Source organism: Asparagus officinalis, unplaced genomic scaffold (genome assembly GCF_001876935.1).
Source record: "Asparagus officinalis unplaced genomic scaffold, Aspof.V1 AsparagusV1_Un314, whole genome shotgun sequence".
Classification (NCBI taxonomy): Eukaryota; Viridiplantae; Streptophyta; class Magnoliopsida; order Asparagales; family Asparagaceae; genus Asparagus; species Asparagus officinalis.
The window spans coordinates 94,693-113,015 of record NW_017972579.1 but is presented as its reverse complement, the minus strand read 5'-3'; the positions used below and the strand labels follow the sequence as shown (position 1 = coordinate 113,015).

General features: G+C 35.5%; 1 protein-coding gene across 1 annotated transcript; it reads right to left on the bottom strand.

The window, feature by feature from the left end:
* Window positions 1–7,436: 7,436 nt before the first annotated feature.
* LOC109827600 lies at window positions 7,437–17,072 on the bottom strand. Its single transcript, XM_020394609.1, has 2 exons — window positions 17,034–17,072; window positions 7,437–8,754 (listed from the first exon to the last, which is right to left on the bottom strand). Exon 2 carries the CDS (start codon window positions 8,625–8,627, stop codon window positions 7,965–7,967), a length of 663 nt encoding a protein of 220 aa, XP_020250198.1. The 5' UTR covers window positions 8,628–8,754; window positions 17,034–17,072; the 3' UTR covers window positions 7,437–7,964.
* Window positions 17,073–18,323: the final 1,251 nt, after the last annotated feature.

Here is an 18,323-nt window from a genome sequence, read left to right as displayed (position 1 = left end):
GTCAATCACATCGACCTTGTAACAAACTTTATCAGTTAGAAGGAGTTTCATAGCATTGCTTAAATCAAATTCTACCATTTCCCCTCTAATATTTAGGAAGAGCCTTCCATTTTTAACATTGATTATAGCACCTGCAATAGCAAGGAAGGGTCTTCCTAATATAATTAGAATGTTAGAATCTTCTTCTATTTCTAAAATAATGAAATCAACTAGGATAAAGAACTTACCGACTGGATAGATACATCTTCAAGTATACCTACCGGATATTTTACCGATCGATCTTCCAATTGGAGTGATATCGCGGTTAGCTTCAAATCACCTATGCCAAGCTTCTTACAAATAGATATCGGCATCAAACTTATGCTTGCACCTAAATCACACAAAGCACGGTTAATAGAGACATTACCAATAACACAAGGAATAGAAAATGAACCTGGATCCTTAAGTTTAGGAGGCAACTTGTTTTGGATGATAGCACTACACTCCTCAGTAAGGGCCACAGTCTCGTATTCTTTCAACTTCCTTTTATTAGATAGGATCTCTTTCAAGAACTTAGCATAGGAAGGCATTTGAGAAATAGCTTCAGTGAACGGGATATTGATGTGCAACTTTTTCAAAATCTCTAAAAATTTTCCGAACTATTTTTCTAACTTAGCCTTAGCTAACCTTTGGAGAAAGGGTAGAGGAGGCTTGTAAGGAGCTGAAGACACATATTTCTCAACCTTTTCTTCTTCCTGTGTTTGGGTCTCATTATCCACATCTATCACCTTTTCATTTTTTTATTCATGACGATCATCTACCCCATCATTTTCCTTCATCTTAGGTCCCTCATATTGTTTTCCACTCCTAAGGGTTATAGCATTTACATAACTCCTGGGATTCGTCTCGGGTTGTCAAGTAGCATGCCTGAATGCCTAGAAGAAGAGCTAGTATTTTGCGCCAATTAAGTGATCTGAATCTCTAACATCTTGTTATGTGTAGCTAGAGAATCCATCTTAGAGGCTAATTGTTTTACTACCTCATTTGTGGTTTGTTGTTGTTGATTAAACTCTTCATTCAATCTCGACTGAGTCATCACAAACTTTTCCATCATATTTTCCAAATTAGATCTTTGGGGAGGGAGATTGGATTGAGGAGCACGAAAACCAGGAGGAGCAAAATTAGATGCGGGCATGGGATTTATAAGTGAGTTTCTATAAGAAAAATTAGGATGATTCCTCTACTCCGAATTCTAAGTGTTGGAGAAAGGGTCTCCCTTCTGATTAAAGTTATTAACATAGTTAACATGTTCATTACCAGAAGTATTAAGGGATGAGGGGTTTCCTAATTGACATTCAAGTGCAGAATGACCCACATAACCACATATCTCGCATGCAATTGAAGTAGACGTCACAGAATTAATACTCAAGTTTTTAACTTTTTTAAACAAAGCATCAACTTTAGAGGATATATGATCTAAAGCATCGATTTCATACTTTCCTCCTTTTGATGTCTGAGCTCGCTCGTTTGCCCATTGATAGTGATTTTAAGCTATGTCTTCAACGAGAGTGTATGCCTCATCTATTGTTTTGTTCATCAAAGCTCCTCCTACAGCAGCATCAGCAGTCATCCGAGTGTTGTAAGTGAGCCCGTTGTAGAAGGTTTGAACAATTAACCACTTCTCCAGTCCATGGTGAGGGCACATCCTCAATAATTCCTTGTAGTGTTCCCAAGCTTCATAGAGTGATTCACCTTCCTTCTGTACAAAGCTTGTGATATGGTTCCTCATCTGTGCTGTTTTACTTGGGGGAAAATACTTTGCAAGAAACGCCCTAGACAACTGATCCCAAGTGGTGATGGACCCAACTGGCAATGAGTGCAACCAGGTCCTAGCCTTATCCTTTAAAGAGAACAGAAATAATCTGAGTCGAATAGCATCATTGGTCACTCCATTAAGCTTCAAAGTGTCGCAATACTTCAAGAAAATCAACAGGTGGAGATTCGGTTCTTTAGTAGCACCTCATCCAAACTGATTTTGCTGAACCATTAAGAGCGGTGACGGTTTTAGCTCAAAATTATTAGCTTCAACAGTAGGCCTCATAATACTCGAAGGCGTGCCTTGAGCATTTGGGGCAGCAAAATCCTTAAGAAGCTGATTCTGATCACCCATTGTAGCTTGTTCTGTGTTCCTTTGCTCCCTTATATGCCTTCTTATCTCTACAAGAGTCACCGATAGTTCAGGATTGTTTTCATTGTGTACTGCTGTTTGATGCCCTTGCATAAAAGAAAGCGAGTAGCGAAGAGAATATTAAAAAAATCTAGTCTAGCTTAATAACGTAAGCACTCAATATTAACACTGTAATCCCCGGCAATGGCGCAAAAAACTTGATAGGCAAAATCTACAAGCGCACAGACTCGTTGTAGCTATCAAGGTCGATCCCATAGGGACTAGGAGTTAATTACTAAATTTCATGTTATTTGGCTAGCTAAACTAATGAGTAAATTAGAAGAGATAAAAATTAAAAGAAATAAAATAAATAGCTAATCAGGTAGAATTCAATATAATGAAGGGCTAGGATTGGGTTTTCACCACAACCTCGATGCTCAATGATGAATTATTTCAGCTCTCGGTGTTGGTTTAAACTAGAAAGCGTGAATTAGCCTAAATTAATCTAAAGCCTCTTTCAAGGTCTAAAGATCGTGCCTAAAAAATCTTAATTAACCTACTTTCGTGGAATCAAGATTAAATTAAACTCATTAAGCTTTATGCTAATCCAAATCAAATCCCTAAGGAATCTAGCCTACTTTCGTGGTTCAAAAGCCCTGCTTAAGTTCTAAAGGTCCGGTATTAATCTTCACCTTTTTGTTCTTCAATTAATTATCTATGATTGCTAATACGGTGATCAAAAGAATCAACAAAATTAAAACACTAAAAATCAAGTTTAAAGATTTAAACCTTCACCAAGAACATATATTAATTCATCATCAATCACCAAAAAGTTAGGTTCTTTCCTTCACCAAGAACATATATTAATTCATCATCAATCACCAAAAAGTTAGGTTCTTTCCCAATCCTAGACAAGAAATCTACTCACACATGATCATCATCAATCACCAAAAAGTTAGGTTCTTTCCCAATCCTAGACAAGAAATCTACTCACACATGATTGGGATAAGAGAATACATCAAGTAATTATGCAAATCAATCATAAAAAGAAATAAATCAAAGAGAGGAAAGAATTACCCGTCTTTCAATTAAAATCTTCAAAATCAAAACTTACAATCCAATCTTGTACAAGAAATTAGTGTCTTCCTTCAATACTTGAACTCTAAAATAGTTGCTAATTGACGACTAAGAGAACATAACAAAAGAGAACATAACAAAAGGTATCTAAAACCTAAACCACAATATCTATTTATATGTCCACAAAAAATCTAGAAAAAGATAAGGCCCGTACCATGGGTGTGGTGTGCACCACATCAGGGTGTGGTGGAATCTGTTTTGTTGATTTTGTGCTTGTCTGTATAGTCTTTGATATTTTTGTTATAACTTTTGCTTTCGACCTCGGAATAAAGAGATTAATGTTGCATTGGAAAGATATTGAAGAGATCTACAACTTTTATCTTTTGAGGTTTTTCGGATTCAAAATGAATCAGGGTCGAAATTCTAGTTTTTCATATTCATGCATCCATTTTCTTCTCAAACCATGCATTCGAAATCATGTTGTTGCTTCAAACTCTTGTTCAACTTCCAACAATCATTGAATCTTTCAATCTTGAGCCAATACCTACATATAAGAACACAAACCACCGCAGTATCCTCGATCTAAACACGAAATATGCATTAAACACTCGTAAATCATGCTTGAAACACACTAGGATAATGCATATTTTACGTGTTTATCACCCTTAAAATGTGACATTTTGTGCTTCAGCCCCTTTTTAGTAATTATTACATACAAACTAAGCTAAAATCCCCAAAATATCCTTATCCTCTCTCCTCAATCCCTCAAACCCAGCGCTCTTTTATTGTAGGCTGTTTAAAAATTACTATAGATAGCTTATAGATAGATGATCCTCATCAAACACCGGTGATGAAAGTTATAATTTGATGGCTTCTAGAAGGTTATAATTTGAAAACTTTTATGTAGATCGATGAATGTTACAATCTGACAACGTTCAAAATAACCAATGAAAGCTCTAATTCAACAACATTCACAATCAACATCAGGAGTTACAATCTGATGACTCTTATATTTTTAAGGAGCTAAGACGAAGGTTACAAGATGATGATCTTTGCAACGCTCTAGCAAAAGAGACTACAAATTGACAATCACTTCAAATCAAAACATAGATATCTCTCAAACCGTAAGGAATTTGGCGAAACGAACGTGAGAAAACCCAACCCTTTGGGTTGGTTTGGTCAGCTCTATCTCGTCGAGATAGTCAATTTTCATATATAATTCGTCCAATTCCAACTTACGGTTTGAAAGTTATGACATGTTCTTCGCAGTAAGTTATGTTCTGAAGTCCGTCTGCAAGACTGGACTTCGCCTGAATATTGGACTTCGCTTGAATATTAGACTTCGCCTAAAGCTCACCAAGCTCGCCAGAGGCTCGCCTTTGCATTCCAGAGTCAAAATGACGCAACCACTGCGTAATCTAGCTACAAACGCAGCTCAAACCCAGCCGCAAACGCAGCTCAAACCCAGCCGCGAACGCAGCTCAAACCCGGCCGCAAACGCAACTCCTAATTGTTACCAACGCAGTTTTCAAAAAGCTGCCAACGTAGCTCATGTTTGGCCGCAAACGCAGCCTCCGAACGCTACAAATACAGCTTCCAAATTGATGCGGCATAATTATGTACCAAAATTGCAAGTGCACAATTTATCAAGTTATAGTATAAAAAATATCGATCCCACGAGGAAGGTGATTTTAAGAGATTATTAGAAATGGTTCTTATGTGTTGTGCATGATAATTAGGAATAAAGAATAAGTGTGATTGTGATGAGTGGTTGTTTTGATTTATGTGCAAGAGATAATAAATTGAATTTTAGAGAAGAAAGAATCAAAGAATAAATAAAATCATAAAGCAAGAAAGAAGAATGAATAAAATCAACAAATAAACCAAGAATGAAAAGAAAATTTAAGAAAGTTACGATGGAGGATTCAAAAGAGGCAAGAAATCTAGAATATAATCCACTAACCAATTTCAATTATAAAATACAAACTATTCTCTTTTTATCATATTTCAACTTAGATTTATTAAGCATAGATTATCAAACCATTTAAGGAAAATGTAACCTATCAAATTATCATCTAAGTTAAAATTACTATTCATGATAAGAACAACAACATGATAATAATCCTAGAATTCATAAGCATAACCTATCAAACCATTTAAGATAAGCATAGATTATCAAATTCTTCTTCTACCGATTAGTTCTCTAGTTGATTATCCTAAACATGAACATTTTAAGTGCAAGAGAATAATTCATACAATATAAAGGAAATTAGACTAGTTTCATACAATTCTAAGATTCCTACAAGAATTAAATTCACATCTTAAGAAATAAAAACAAGAAAAAGAACTAATTACAAAAATAAAAAGAAAAGAAAAATCTAAACTATGAACAAGAAATAAATCTAACTACAAAGAAAATAAAAAATTAATTACAACTAAAGTTATAATTTTTGGAAGGCCTTCTCAATTAAGAGTTGCCCTCCTCTCCAAATGGAGTTACAAAATTTTTCACACCTCTAACCCCTCACTCTCTACCCCTATTTATAGTAAACATCAGTGAATGAGAGCCATTGGATCAAAATCTTATCCAAAAACATTAATTTTTAGCCTTTGATTTATAACAAACTGCTCAGTGTATCGATACCAGCATCGATAGGGGTATCGATGCGGGCATCGATACGGGCATCGATGCGGGCATCGATGCCCCCATCGATGCTGGCATCGATGCCAGCTCTTCTCTGGTTGCTGTCCGAACTTGTTTCTTCTTGTGGGCTTTGGGCTTGGAAAATTCTTTGATTTCTTCATTTATTTGATTTGGGCTTTGGCATTTCTTGGGCTTTACTTCTCTTCTTTTTCTTAGCTTGGGCTTTTGGATAATTTGGAAATTGATTTTCCAATTGGCTTCATTTCTTCATTTAATCATGGGCTTTTTGTTGAGAGATGGGAATTTGAGATTTATTCTTCATTAACCTGCAATTAAAAGATAAAAACAATTATTAGTGGTATATTTATTCATATAAAATAGATAATGAGGGTATAAAATTGTAATAAAATATGATTATCAAATACCCCCACACCTAAACTCTTGCTAGTCCTCTAGTAAAGAAAATAAAAAGAAAATCCTAACTCACTTTCGCAGGAATCGCGGTTGTATTTAGCGCATACAACAAGCCTTTAAACCCCTAGGTTACCCTAGTGGACGAGTTGTAGTCTCGTGAGGGTTTGCAGTGAATATACCCACAAAATTCGGTCAACTTGCTAAGTTAAATAAGTGAGTAAATAACTAATTTTCTTTGATATATTTAGACATTCTAATTGAAGCTAGTTAATAATCAAGAAAACGTTTCTTATATATAACTCCAATGTAACTCTTTTAGAAATCTTTTTCATTATAGCAATACAAAACCAAGTCAAATCTTAGATATTTAATTAAAAAGTTTTGAAAAGAACATGCTAACTCTTTGTTTTAAATAACTTTCAAGTCTCTTGATCAAAAATTGTTTTTCAAAACCATATATACAAAACAACAATATATAAAAAAATTGGTTAGTGTTATTATGTATATAATAAATTTTTTTTTCACTCTTTAATTCTTGGTGATTGTTTTCTATTTTAACGGGCTTTCTAAGTGACCATTTAACGAGTTTTGGGCCAATGAATCCCAACCCAATTGGGCTTAGGTCATTAAGTATAGAGATACTCATTGAGCTTAATTACTCAATCAACTTAGGCTTTATAAGATAGAATCACCTTGAATCTAAGAGAGTTTTTTTTTCTTTTTGGTGCCTATATTTTGCACTCTTCTTTTATAAAGTTAGTTTTTTTTAATATATATATGTGTGTAAGTATATATAGTCTGAAAAAAAATATGTAAATCAAGATAACTTGAAAAAAATATTTTCAACTCTAAGTTAAGCATGCAAAAATTTTATTATTTTTAATTAAAAATCTAAGGTAAGACTTAAGTAAAGTATACTACTTGAAAAATTATTTCTTAAGAATTTTATTTGGAGTTATCATAAAAGGTGAACTTGAGTATGTCACTAACTAGGGATTAGAAAATTTAAAATCTATCAATTAGATCAATTATTACTTAACTCTATTAATTTGGCAAGTGACAATATTTTTATAGTTTTTTTATTAACAAAAGAAAAATACTAAAACAAAATACTAACTAGAAAAATACAAACAAAGGCTAACTAGCTTACACCCCCATACCCAGACTTTGCAGTGTCCTCAAGGCAAATAATATCCAAAATATCACAGTTTAATAAGTACATGCCGAAATAAATATCAAAGACTGGGTAAAATAGAAAGAACATCCCTCACTGCTCATCTCCTGATATATCGTCATCCACATCATCCGCGGCAGCTGCTGAACTCGGTCCTGCCTCATCCTCTCCTGGGAAATCATCTGGCTGAAATGGTGTGATATAACTATGAAGCTCAGGTGGAGGTACATCTGTATCTCCATGTTCTCTCTGCCATCCTCTCGCCAAATATGCTAGGGTATTTGTGGAAAAGCTCATCTGACCATGTATGTCGTGTATATGCCGCTGCATTCTGTGCATCTGACTCTGCATCCTCTCCATGCGAATCTGCATCCTGTCCATGCGACTCCGCATCGTATCCATCTCCTCTCGAGTGGGGTCATGTGTAGCTGGCTGGTGCTGAGGAGGCTCTCTACCTGAAGGACCGGACTGATCTCGTCCTGAAATGCTCCTCCTCACAGTCTGATCATTTAGTAACCCCTTCCTGCTTCTAACCTATCCTTTGCGAACACTGGAACGTGAAATCTATGGCAGAGTCTAGTGATAAAATAGGGGTAAATGAGCTCAGTACGTGATGCAGACTGTGTCCTGACCCAATCTAACACATTCTCCACTGATGAGCGCATCCATACAAATATAATCCTCGCTATATCAAATCGCTGACCAGTGGCTATCCAAAAGAGAAGGAGAATATCGTGTGGGGTAATGACGGAGTATGCAGTGGTGGGTTTCAAATCAAAGTTCAGGAAAAGATTAAGTAATCTATATTCTGGTTTGAGATTTCCTGAACCGAAACTAGATGTAAAGACCCTCCCACACAAGGTTGCAGACATGTTGTTGTATTCTGGTGTACCAGGCTGTAAAGTGGAGGCTAAATGGAAGTAATCTGGTACATCAGTGGGTGGCTCTGCAAGGTCAAGGGTAGCACGAATAGTGGAAAGATCGAAAATAACCCTAACACCCCTCACGATAGAAAAAGCTGAATATTCTCTATCTGGATCAATCTCCCATCCAGAATAGAACTCATGCACTAATGAAATGTTTGCTTTTTCTAAGGGTTTAGTCATCATGCTCCTAAGACCTACTGCAGTTAACATGGTGACTGTGGAATGATATGTATGCAGTGCACTCATCTGAAATCCCCTCTCAAAATGAATGTTAAGACTAACAATTCTGGCTAAAATAGTGGGCCTATCTATGTCGGTTTCAGATGGATCAGAAGATGATGAACTTGCTCGATATTTCTTTCTGGGGGGGCATCTACAGAAAAAGAAAAGAAAAGAAAAAGGAAAAAATTTAATAATAAAATTCCAAATTTTTTATTTATTTATTTTTTTTATTTATCTACAAATTGTTCAACATGAGTTAATTTCAAGTTATCAGAATTTCTTTTGACAATAAATTCCCTTAAAATTATTATTTGAGAACAAAAATGTTAAAATTTTGATAACTTGATCGGTGAAACAGACATGTTGAAATGATAATTATAAGCTAAACCTTACAATTGTTGAATAAAATATCCAGTACAAATTTCTGAATGTGAGAAGTATCCAATTAGACTTTTATTTGACCAATTACTCACATTTGCACAAAACACACTAAATTCAGATTTATTTTTGCAAAACCCCCCCTAATTTTTTTTCGGATTTGCATAAAACACCCATTTTTTTCAATTTGAAATCACGTACCCAATTGAATGTTCAAAATTATGTGTTTTTGTACAAAAACCCTAAGAATTTTCAGCTTTTCATGAAACACCCCAATATTTTTTGGTTTTGCACAAAACACCCCAAAAAAATTTTCTTTCTTTTTTTTCAGATTTTTGAAAAAGATATCATGAGTTCAAACCCACAAGAAATTTTCGAATTTGCAAAAACCCCCCTCCAATTTTTGGATTTTGAATAAACACCCCCCAATTTTCGGATTTTGAACAAAAATCCCCAATTTAGACCCTAAATTTGTTAAATTGATCATGAATCTCACAAAATATGATAATCATTCACAACTATCCATGATTCAATCACCAAATCATCCATGAATTCAAAAAAAATTTGAAATTACAAGATTAAGTTTAAGAAATATACCTTGGGTAAATGAGTGGAGGTGGAAGAAGACCAAAATTAGTGACGAAACTCTGCCTTTATTCCCTTGATCTATCATCTGTGCCTGTGGCGGGCCCGGGCGCCGGGGGTGGTCTAGCCGCGTTTGATAAGCGGGCCTGAGGCAGAAATTCGGGCTTTGGCGAGATGCCAAAGAAGCCCCACGCGACGCAAGAAGAGCAGGAAAAGATGGTTGGCCCGGATGCGCGTTTTAATGCCTGCAGATATTACGGGGATCGATGCCGGCATCATTGCCCATTAAGCCATGGTGTATTGCCCGCCGCCCGCCGGCCCAACACAATTTCTTTTTGTTTTTTTGTTTCTTTTGTCGGCCTTGCTATATAATATCATATATACTAGTACCTGATATATATATATATATACTCATATATATAATTATTATATACTATATATTCCTGTTTTGCGCTTTTTTGCTTTTGCTTGTGCGGCCATGAGAATAATGCGTCCTAAAAAATATTTGATTCTTGTTAACACACACACACAACACACTATATATTATATAAATTACGTATTACTGACTTAGTATACCTATATTATATTATATTATATATTATATGATATATTATATAGTATATATATACCTATATTTTCATGTTACTTATTCAACGTAATTTTTTTTAAACAAAAATGCAGCGACATATAATATAATTATATATATATATATATATAATTTAGTTATATATATACTAATATATATTATTATAGAGCAAGAACTGCCTATCAACTTTAAGTAGGATAGTCGTTCCGAATACGCTGCCACCAAACTTATATCCAGCCATTAACATAATAATAATTCATCTAAGTTCATATGTCCTAACATAGTCGCTCTTATATATACTATCCTAATGGCTAAAAGTATCTCCACTTAAGGCGACACATATCTCGTTATATATTATGCGGTATATAGGTATATATATTATAAATACTATATATCATATTATAGTACTATACTTTGTTATTAATTTTTTCGAAGAAATATTATTATATATATATATATATATATATATTTTATATATATATATATATATATGTATTATTTTTTTAAGCCTATGTTACTTCTTCAAATTTTGTTATGTTTTTGTTTTTTTTTTGTTTGTTTTTTTTAAGAAACAAAAGAAAAAATAATTTTTTTGTTTTTTAAGAACCAAAGAAATTTTAAATTTTTGTTTTTTTTACAGATAATGAGGTTCATGAAGAACCAACACCTCTTCCTCTTCGAGCGTAGAAAATTCTAAAAATGGTTTTAGACGTTGACCATTAAGTTTGAAAATATCCCTATTTTTAGCATTTTCTATCTCGACAGCCCCATGTGAGAAAACTTGTTTTACAATAAATAGACATGTCCATCTTGATCTTAATTTTCCAGGAAAAAGATACAATTTTGAATTGTACAATAAAACTTTCTGTCCTGGAGAGAAATTTTTTCGCAAAATTGATTTGTCATGAAAAATCTTGGTTTTCTCTTTGTAAATTTTTGAGTTTATGTATGCATCATTTCTAATTTCTTCCAACTCATTTATTTGGAGCAATCTGTTCTTACCTGCCGAGTCTGAATCAAAATTCAACTGTTTTATCGTCCACATTGCTCGATGCTCTAACTCTACTAGTAAGTGACAAGCTTTTCTAAACACTAGTCTGTATGGTGACATCCCCAAATTGGCCTTGAAAGCTGTTCTATATGCCCACAGAGCATCACATAATTTTACAGACCAATCTTTTCTGTTATGATTAACTGTTCTTTCTAAGATTTGTTTGATCTGCCTGTTTGTGACCTCTACTTGTCCACTGGTTTGGGGGTGATAAGGAGTTGACAATTTGTGTGTGATTGAATATTTCCTCATCAAAGCCTCAAAAGAACGGTTACAAAAATGTGTACCGTTATCACTGATGATCGCTCGTGGTACTCCAAACCAGGCAAAAATGTTCTCTTTCAAAAACTTAACAACGACCTTGTTGTCATTAGTTTTGCAAGCTACCGTCTCAACCCATTTTGACATGTATTCAACGGCTACTAGAATGTAGACATTCCCAAAGGAATTTAGAAATGGTCCCATGAAATCGATACCCCACAGATCAAAAAGTTCAACAAATAAGATGGATTGAGCGGTTACAGGTTTTGTAAAACTCGAATGAATCCTTGAAGAGAGTGGGCCAATACAGCCCAGATTGGAAACTTTTTCAGCTGTTTTTCTTGGGCCAAAGTAGCCTCCACAGGCTTGCTCATGACAAAAGGATAGAACACTCCTAGTTTCTTCCGTAGGAACACACCTCCTAAAGGGATAGAACACTCCTAGTTTCTTCCGTAGGAACACACCTCCTAAAGATCTGATCAGGACAGTATTTGAACAGATATGGATCATCCCAGTAAAAGTATTTTACTTGGGAGAGAAAACGGGATCTATCCTGTTTGGACCAATGAGAAGGGATCTGGTTCATGACTATGTAATTCACAATGTCAGCGAACCCTGGGATAGATTGGATTTGTAGGAGTTGTTCATCAGGGAAATGCTCATTGATCGGAACGGTTGATGTTGGTGCATTTGGGAGTCGAGAGAGGTGATCTGCTATGGGGTTCTCTGTTCCCCTTCTGTCAAGAATTTGAATATCAAACTCTTGAAGAAGGAGAATCCATCTAATGAGCCGTGCTTTAGCATCCTTTTTGGTCAAAAGATACTTTAGTGCGGCATGATCAGTGAAAACTTTGGTTAAGGAACCGATGAGGTAGGACCTGAATTTTTCTAAGGCAAAGACTACAGCTAAAAACTCTTTCTCTGTGACAGAGTAGTTTTGCTGGGCATCATTCAGAGTCCTACTGGCGTAGTAGATCACATGCGGTTTTCCATCAAACCGTTGTCCTAAAACAGCACCGATTGCAGAATCAGATGCATCACACATCAGTTTGAAGGGTAAGGTCCAGTCCGGTGCATGAATGATAGAAGCTGTGGTTAGCTCCTTTTTTAGGTATTCAAAAGCTTTGAGGCAGTCGGGAGAGAAGACAAATGATGTATCATTGGCTAAGAGATTGGTCAAGGGTCTAGCAATCTTGCTGAAATCCTTAATGAAACGTCGGTAAAAACCAGCATGACCAAGAAATGATCTGACATCTTTGACAGTTTTGGGAGGAGGGAGATTGGAAATAAGATCTACCTTAGCTTTGTCCACTTCGATTCCCCTATTGGAAACTACATGTCCTAAGACAATGCCTTGTTTGACCATGAAATAACATTTCTCCCAATTGAGAGTCAGATTTTTCTCCCTACACCATTCTAGGACCAGTTTAAGATGATGCAAACATTAGGAAAATGTGTCACCAAAAATGGAAAAGTCATCCATGAAAATTTCGAGAAATCGCTCTACCAAGTCGGAAAAAATATTGATCATGCAACGTTGGAATGTGACCGGTGCATTGCACAGGCCAAAAGGCATGCGTCGGTATGCGAATGTTCCATACGGGCAAGTGAAGGTGGTTTTCTCCTGATCTTCGGGAGCGATGGAGATTTGATTGTAACCTGAATATCCATCCAGGAAATAATAGAACTCGTGTCCTGCTAAACGCTCTAACATTTGGTCAATGAAAGGAAGGGGGAAGTGATCTTTCCGAGTGGCTAAGTTGAGTTTTCTGTAGTCAATACAAACTCGCCATCCAGTTTAGATTCGAATGGGAATCAGCTCATTAGCCTCATTTTGGATCACGGTGATCCCAGATATCTTTGGAACAACTTGGACCGGACTCACCCATGAAATATCAGAAATGGGATAAATGATCCCATGATCTAGACACTTCAGAATGTCTTTCCTAACGGTTTCTTTCATCACTGGGTTTAACCTACGTTGAGGATCTCTAGTAGGTTTGGCGTCATCTATCAAATGGATTCGGTGTTGAACAATGGTTGGACTAATCCCTTTGATATCAGTCATGGTCCATCCAATGGCTTCCCTATTCTCTCTTAAAACATCTAAGAGAGATTCCTTTTGACCGGTAGTCAAATCAGAAGAAATGATAACTGGTAAAGACTCGTTCTCCCCTAAGTAGGCATACTCTAGATTTTTAGGTAGAGGTTTGAGCTCTAACTTAGGGGGTTCCTCCACAGATGGGCGAAGATGGACTCGGGGTTCTATCTCTAAAGGTTCTCGTTGCCAGCCAACAACAAAAACATGATTGACCAGCGGTTCTATCTCTAGTTCGTCATCAGAAAGCTCCTCAATCATTAAATCAGATGCATTCGTATCATACTCACACTCTCCCTCTTGTTGTTCACTTGATATTCCTTGAATGAAATTCACTTCCATGGGCTCATCAGATGGATCACTAGGCTGTCTCCCTAAGTTGAAAATATTTAGGTCAACAGTCATATTCCCAAAAGATAGTTTCATCTGATCGGTTCTATAATTTATCAAAGCATTTGAGGTAGCTAAGAACGGTCTTCCTAGAATGACGGGAATTTGACTTTTGAGATTGGAAACGGGCTGTGTTTCCAAGACAATAAAATCAACAGGGAAATGAACTCTCCAACTTTGATCAGAACATCCTCTACCTCTCCTTTGGGAATTTTTACAGATCTATCAGCTAACTGTAGAGTTCATCTTGTCGGTTTAAGTTCTCCTACACCTAGCTGTTGATAGACTGAATAAGGAAGGAGGTTGACGCTTACTCCCAAGTCTAGAAGTGCCTTATCAATGTGAGTGTTACCTATGACGCATGGAATTGTGGGACAACCAGGGTCCTTGTATTTCAACGGCATGGGTTTTGAAAAAATTTCACTGAGGTTAGCAGCTAAGAAGACTTTCTTGGGGACATTGGTGGTTCTTTTCTTAGTGCATAAGTCCTTCAAGAACTTTGCATAAGAAGGGATTTGTTCAATTGCATCTAGGAGAGAGATGTTGATCTTGACCTATTTAAACGTTTTTAGGATTTTCTCAACCTGCGGGGAGTTGTTCCTAGGTTTGAGTCTATCTGGAAAGGGGGCAACGGACCTATACCTATCTAGATTAGGCTCAATGTCAAGTTTAGCGTTTTGGTCATCAGAAGGAATTGCTTCATCGGAAGGAGTGTGTTGGATGGGAGAAGGGGTTTGATCCGATGGCATTCTAACTTGATTGTCTATTTGTTTCCCTGATCTCAGAGTGTGAATTGCATTCAATTGAGCTGGATTGTTGGAACTGGATCCAGTGTCTTTAGGGTTTGCAACAGGTTGACTTGGGAATTTTCCTTTCTCTCTTTCACTCACGGTAGTGGCTAAATGCCCAAGTTGGGTTTCTAACCGGGCTATGGCTTGTGTGTTCGAGTTGAGCACTTGGCCGGTGGTTTGCATGAATGAATTTAGAGTGGTGGATGATTGGGTCAACATGTTGGTAGTTTGTGTAGAAGCTTTGATCATAGCTTCTAAGCCCTTTTCTAAGACACTCAAACATTTGTCATGATCAGAATTTGAAGGATTTGTAGGCTGGTGAGGATGAGGATGTTGGTTTGGAAAAGGTGGGTTAGAAAAATTGTTCGGTGCATTGAACGGGACAGCATTTCCCCTCGGGAATTGTTGGTTCGACGTGGGAATGAAGTTTTGGTTTCCATGAGAATTTCCTTGGTTCCATGCAAAGTTAGGATGATTTCTCCAACCTGGATTGTAGGTTGGAGAAAATGGATCATTTCTAGGATGCTGGAATGCAGCGTTCATCTGTTCTAATGCATGGTTGTTTCCTAGAAGAGGACATTCCTCTGAAACGTGGGTAGAAGACTGACAGTTATGACATCCCGGGGCAGAAATATGATTGATTTGAGCCGGAGCTCGTTCCTTAACTTCTAAGGCTTCTAACCTCCACATAATCGTCGCCATCTTCGCTTCAGATGCAATGTTTGACTCTAGAGAAAGACCACTAGACTTAGATTAGGGAACAGATGAAACTCTGTCATCACAGTTTTCCCACTGCATTGTTTTCTCGGATAGACTCTCTAGGAATTCCCAAGCTTCATCGGTGTTTTTCCTCATAAAATCTCCTTGACACATTGATTCTAAAGATGTTTTAGAAGAATAGTCCAATCCTTCATATATGACTTGGCACAATCGCCATTTTTCTAGACCATAATGAGGACATTGGATTAAAAGATCTTTGAATCGGTCGAAATATTTCCAGAATGGCTCTCCCGGGACAATTTTGAAGTTTTGAATGCTGTTCCTAAGCTTTACCGTTTTGTGAATAGGGGAAAATTTCTTGAGAAAAACGGTGACAAATTCCTCCCAAGTTGAGATAGAATTTATCGGTAAGCTGTACAGACATTTTTAAGCTTTGTCCTTAAGGGCAAATGGAATAAATCTGAGCTTAATTGCATCTTCGGTTAATTCTCTCATTTTAATCATAATACACACTTCCTCAAATTCCGAGATAAAAATATATGCATCTTCTGTTTCATTACCTAGGAATTTAGGAAGCATGTTTATTTAATACGGTCTAAGCACGAAATTTGCTCTATTTACTTCGGGGAGTCTTATGCAAGATGGAATTGTATTTCTGGTGGGGTAACACATATCCTGAAGAACTGGTTGATTTGTCATTTCTTGGATTAGTTCAACACGGATTAAACGATGAGAATTATCCCGAACCCAAGTTTGCATACACCAAAACAAATTTTTTTTCTTTTTTTTTATTTTCTAAGGAAAGAAAGAAAATTAGCTTTTTTTTATGAAAAGATAAAGAAAAAGAAAAATCCTAACTAAAACAAATCAAAGCAATCACTTTTTAATCAACTCTAATTCTAGGGTTTAGCCTAACTCCACTAGACCAGCTCCTAACCAAAAATTCCTACAGTGAAAAGATCAAAGTTTTACCCAGGTAGTTAGCAAGGTAAGGATAGTACTAGAGGGTGATCAAAGATCAATTAAGTACCTCTTTCCTTGCGGAGCGCTTTACGCAACCCCTAAACCTTGCCTTAAACACCAACTATTTTGAGAAAACTTAAACCGGTTCACTTAAGGATTTCTTGTTCCTTATTGAGCTCGAATCCTTAGGGGCCAACGTCTAATGAGTTTTAGAAGGCTTGGATTTGTGAAGTGAGGAATTAGTGATTTGTGAGCTAAGGAAAGGGTGATGAAATCCCTTACCTTATCTTGATTGGGGTTTTACCCTTAAAAATGTTTTAAGTGTGTGCCAAATCAAGTGCTACAATCACTTTGGTGAATTCCTACACTATATGAAATGCAACCCTAGAAATTAAAAGCGACTAAAAAGGATGATAAAAAGATAAACAACAATCAAATGTGAGAAGAGGGCTCTTGTTTGAATTTATTATCTTGTTAGTTAATGTCCAAGTGAAAGGTGGATTTTATTATGGTCAACAAAAATAAAATCTTTTTTTTAAATCCTAATTGTCTCAAATTGTGAAGCTAGCTAAAGAGGGTGGAATTGAAAACTAGAAAGAGGACTTACCCGAAAGCAATTCTTCAAATTCTTAATCTTTAATCCAAGATTTTCAAGCTCCAAGCGGTTCCTTCACAAGAAAACACACAAGTTAAAGAAACAAAATAATAAAATCCTATTTTAGCACCTTCCCTGGCAACGGCGTCAAAAACTTGATGCGGCATAATTATGTACCAAAATTGCAAGTGCATAATTTATCAAGTTATAGTATAAAAAATATCGATCCCACGAGGAAGGTGATTTTAAGAGATTATTAGAAATGGTTCTTATGTGTTGTGCGTGACAATTAGGAATAAAGAATAAGTGTGATTGTGATGAGTGGTTGTTTTGATTATTTGCAAGAGATAATAAATTGAATTTTAGAGGAGAGAAGGAAGAATTAAAGAATAAATGAAATCACAAGGCAAGAAAGAAGAATAAATAAAATCAAGAAATAAACCAAGAATGAAAAGAAAATTTAAGAAAGTCAAGATGGAGGATTCAAAAGAGGTAAGAAATCTAGAATATAATCAACTAACCAAATTTCAATTACAAAATATAAACTATTCTCTTTTTATCATATTTCAACTTAGATTTATTAAGCATAGATTATCAAACCATTTAAGGAAAGTGTAACCTATCAAATTATCATCTAAGTTAAAATTACTATTCATGATAAGAACAACAACATGATAATAATCCTAGAATTCATAAACCTATCAAATCATTTAAGATAAGCATAGATTATCAAATTCTTCTTCTACCGATTAGTTCTCTAGTTGATTATCCTAAACATGAACATTTTAAGTGCAAGAGAATAATTTGCATACTATAAAGGAAATTAGACTAGCATCATACAATTCTAAGATTCTTACAAGAATTAATTTCACATCTTAAGAAATAAAAACAAGAAGAAAAAGAACTAATTACAAAATTAAAAAGAAAATAAAAATCTAAACTATGAATAAGAAATAAATCTAACTACAAAGAATAAAAATCTAAACTACAAAATATATTACAAAAATTAAATGCAAGAAAATAAATCTACTCTACAAATTAAAGTACAAAAAAAATAAAAAGACAAGAAAATGAATCTATACTACAAGCATGAATTTAAATCTAACTAATAAGCAATAATAAAGAAATTACTAAAAAAAATAAAAGAGAAAAGAAATACAAACCTTCAAATTGCTCTTCATCTCCATCATCATCATTCAACAAAGAGGAGAAAGAACAAATTTAAAGTGGAGAAAAATTATTTTTATTAATTGCAACTAAAGTTATAATTTTTAGAAGGCCTTCTCAATTAAGAGTTGCCCT

What these genes read in the sequence shown, in the direction of transcription:
- LOC109827600 (XM_020394609.1), bottom strand. Translation starts at nt 8,627, where the DNA reads ATGAGTGCACTGCATACATATCATTCCACAGTCACCATGTTAACTGCA.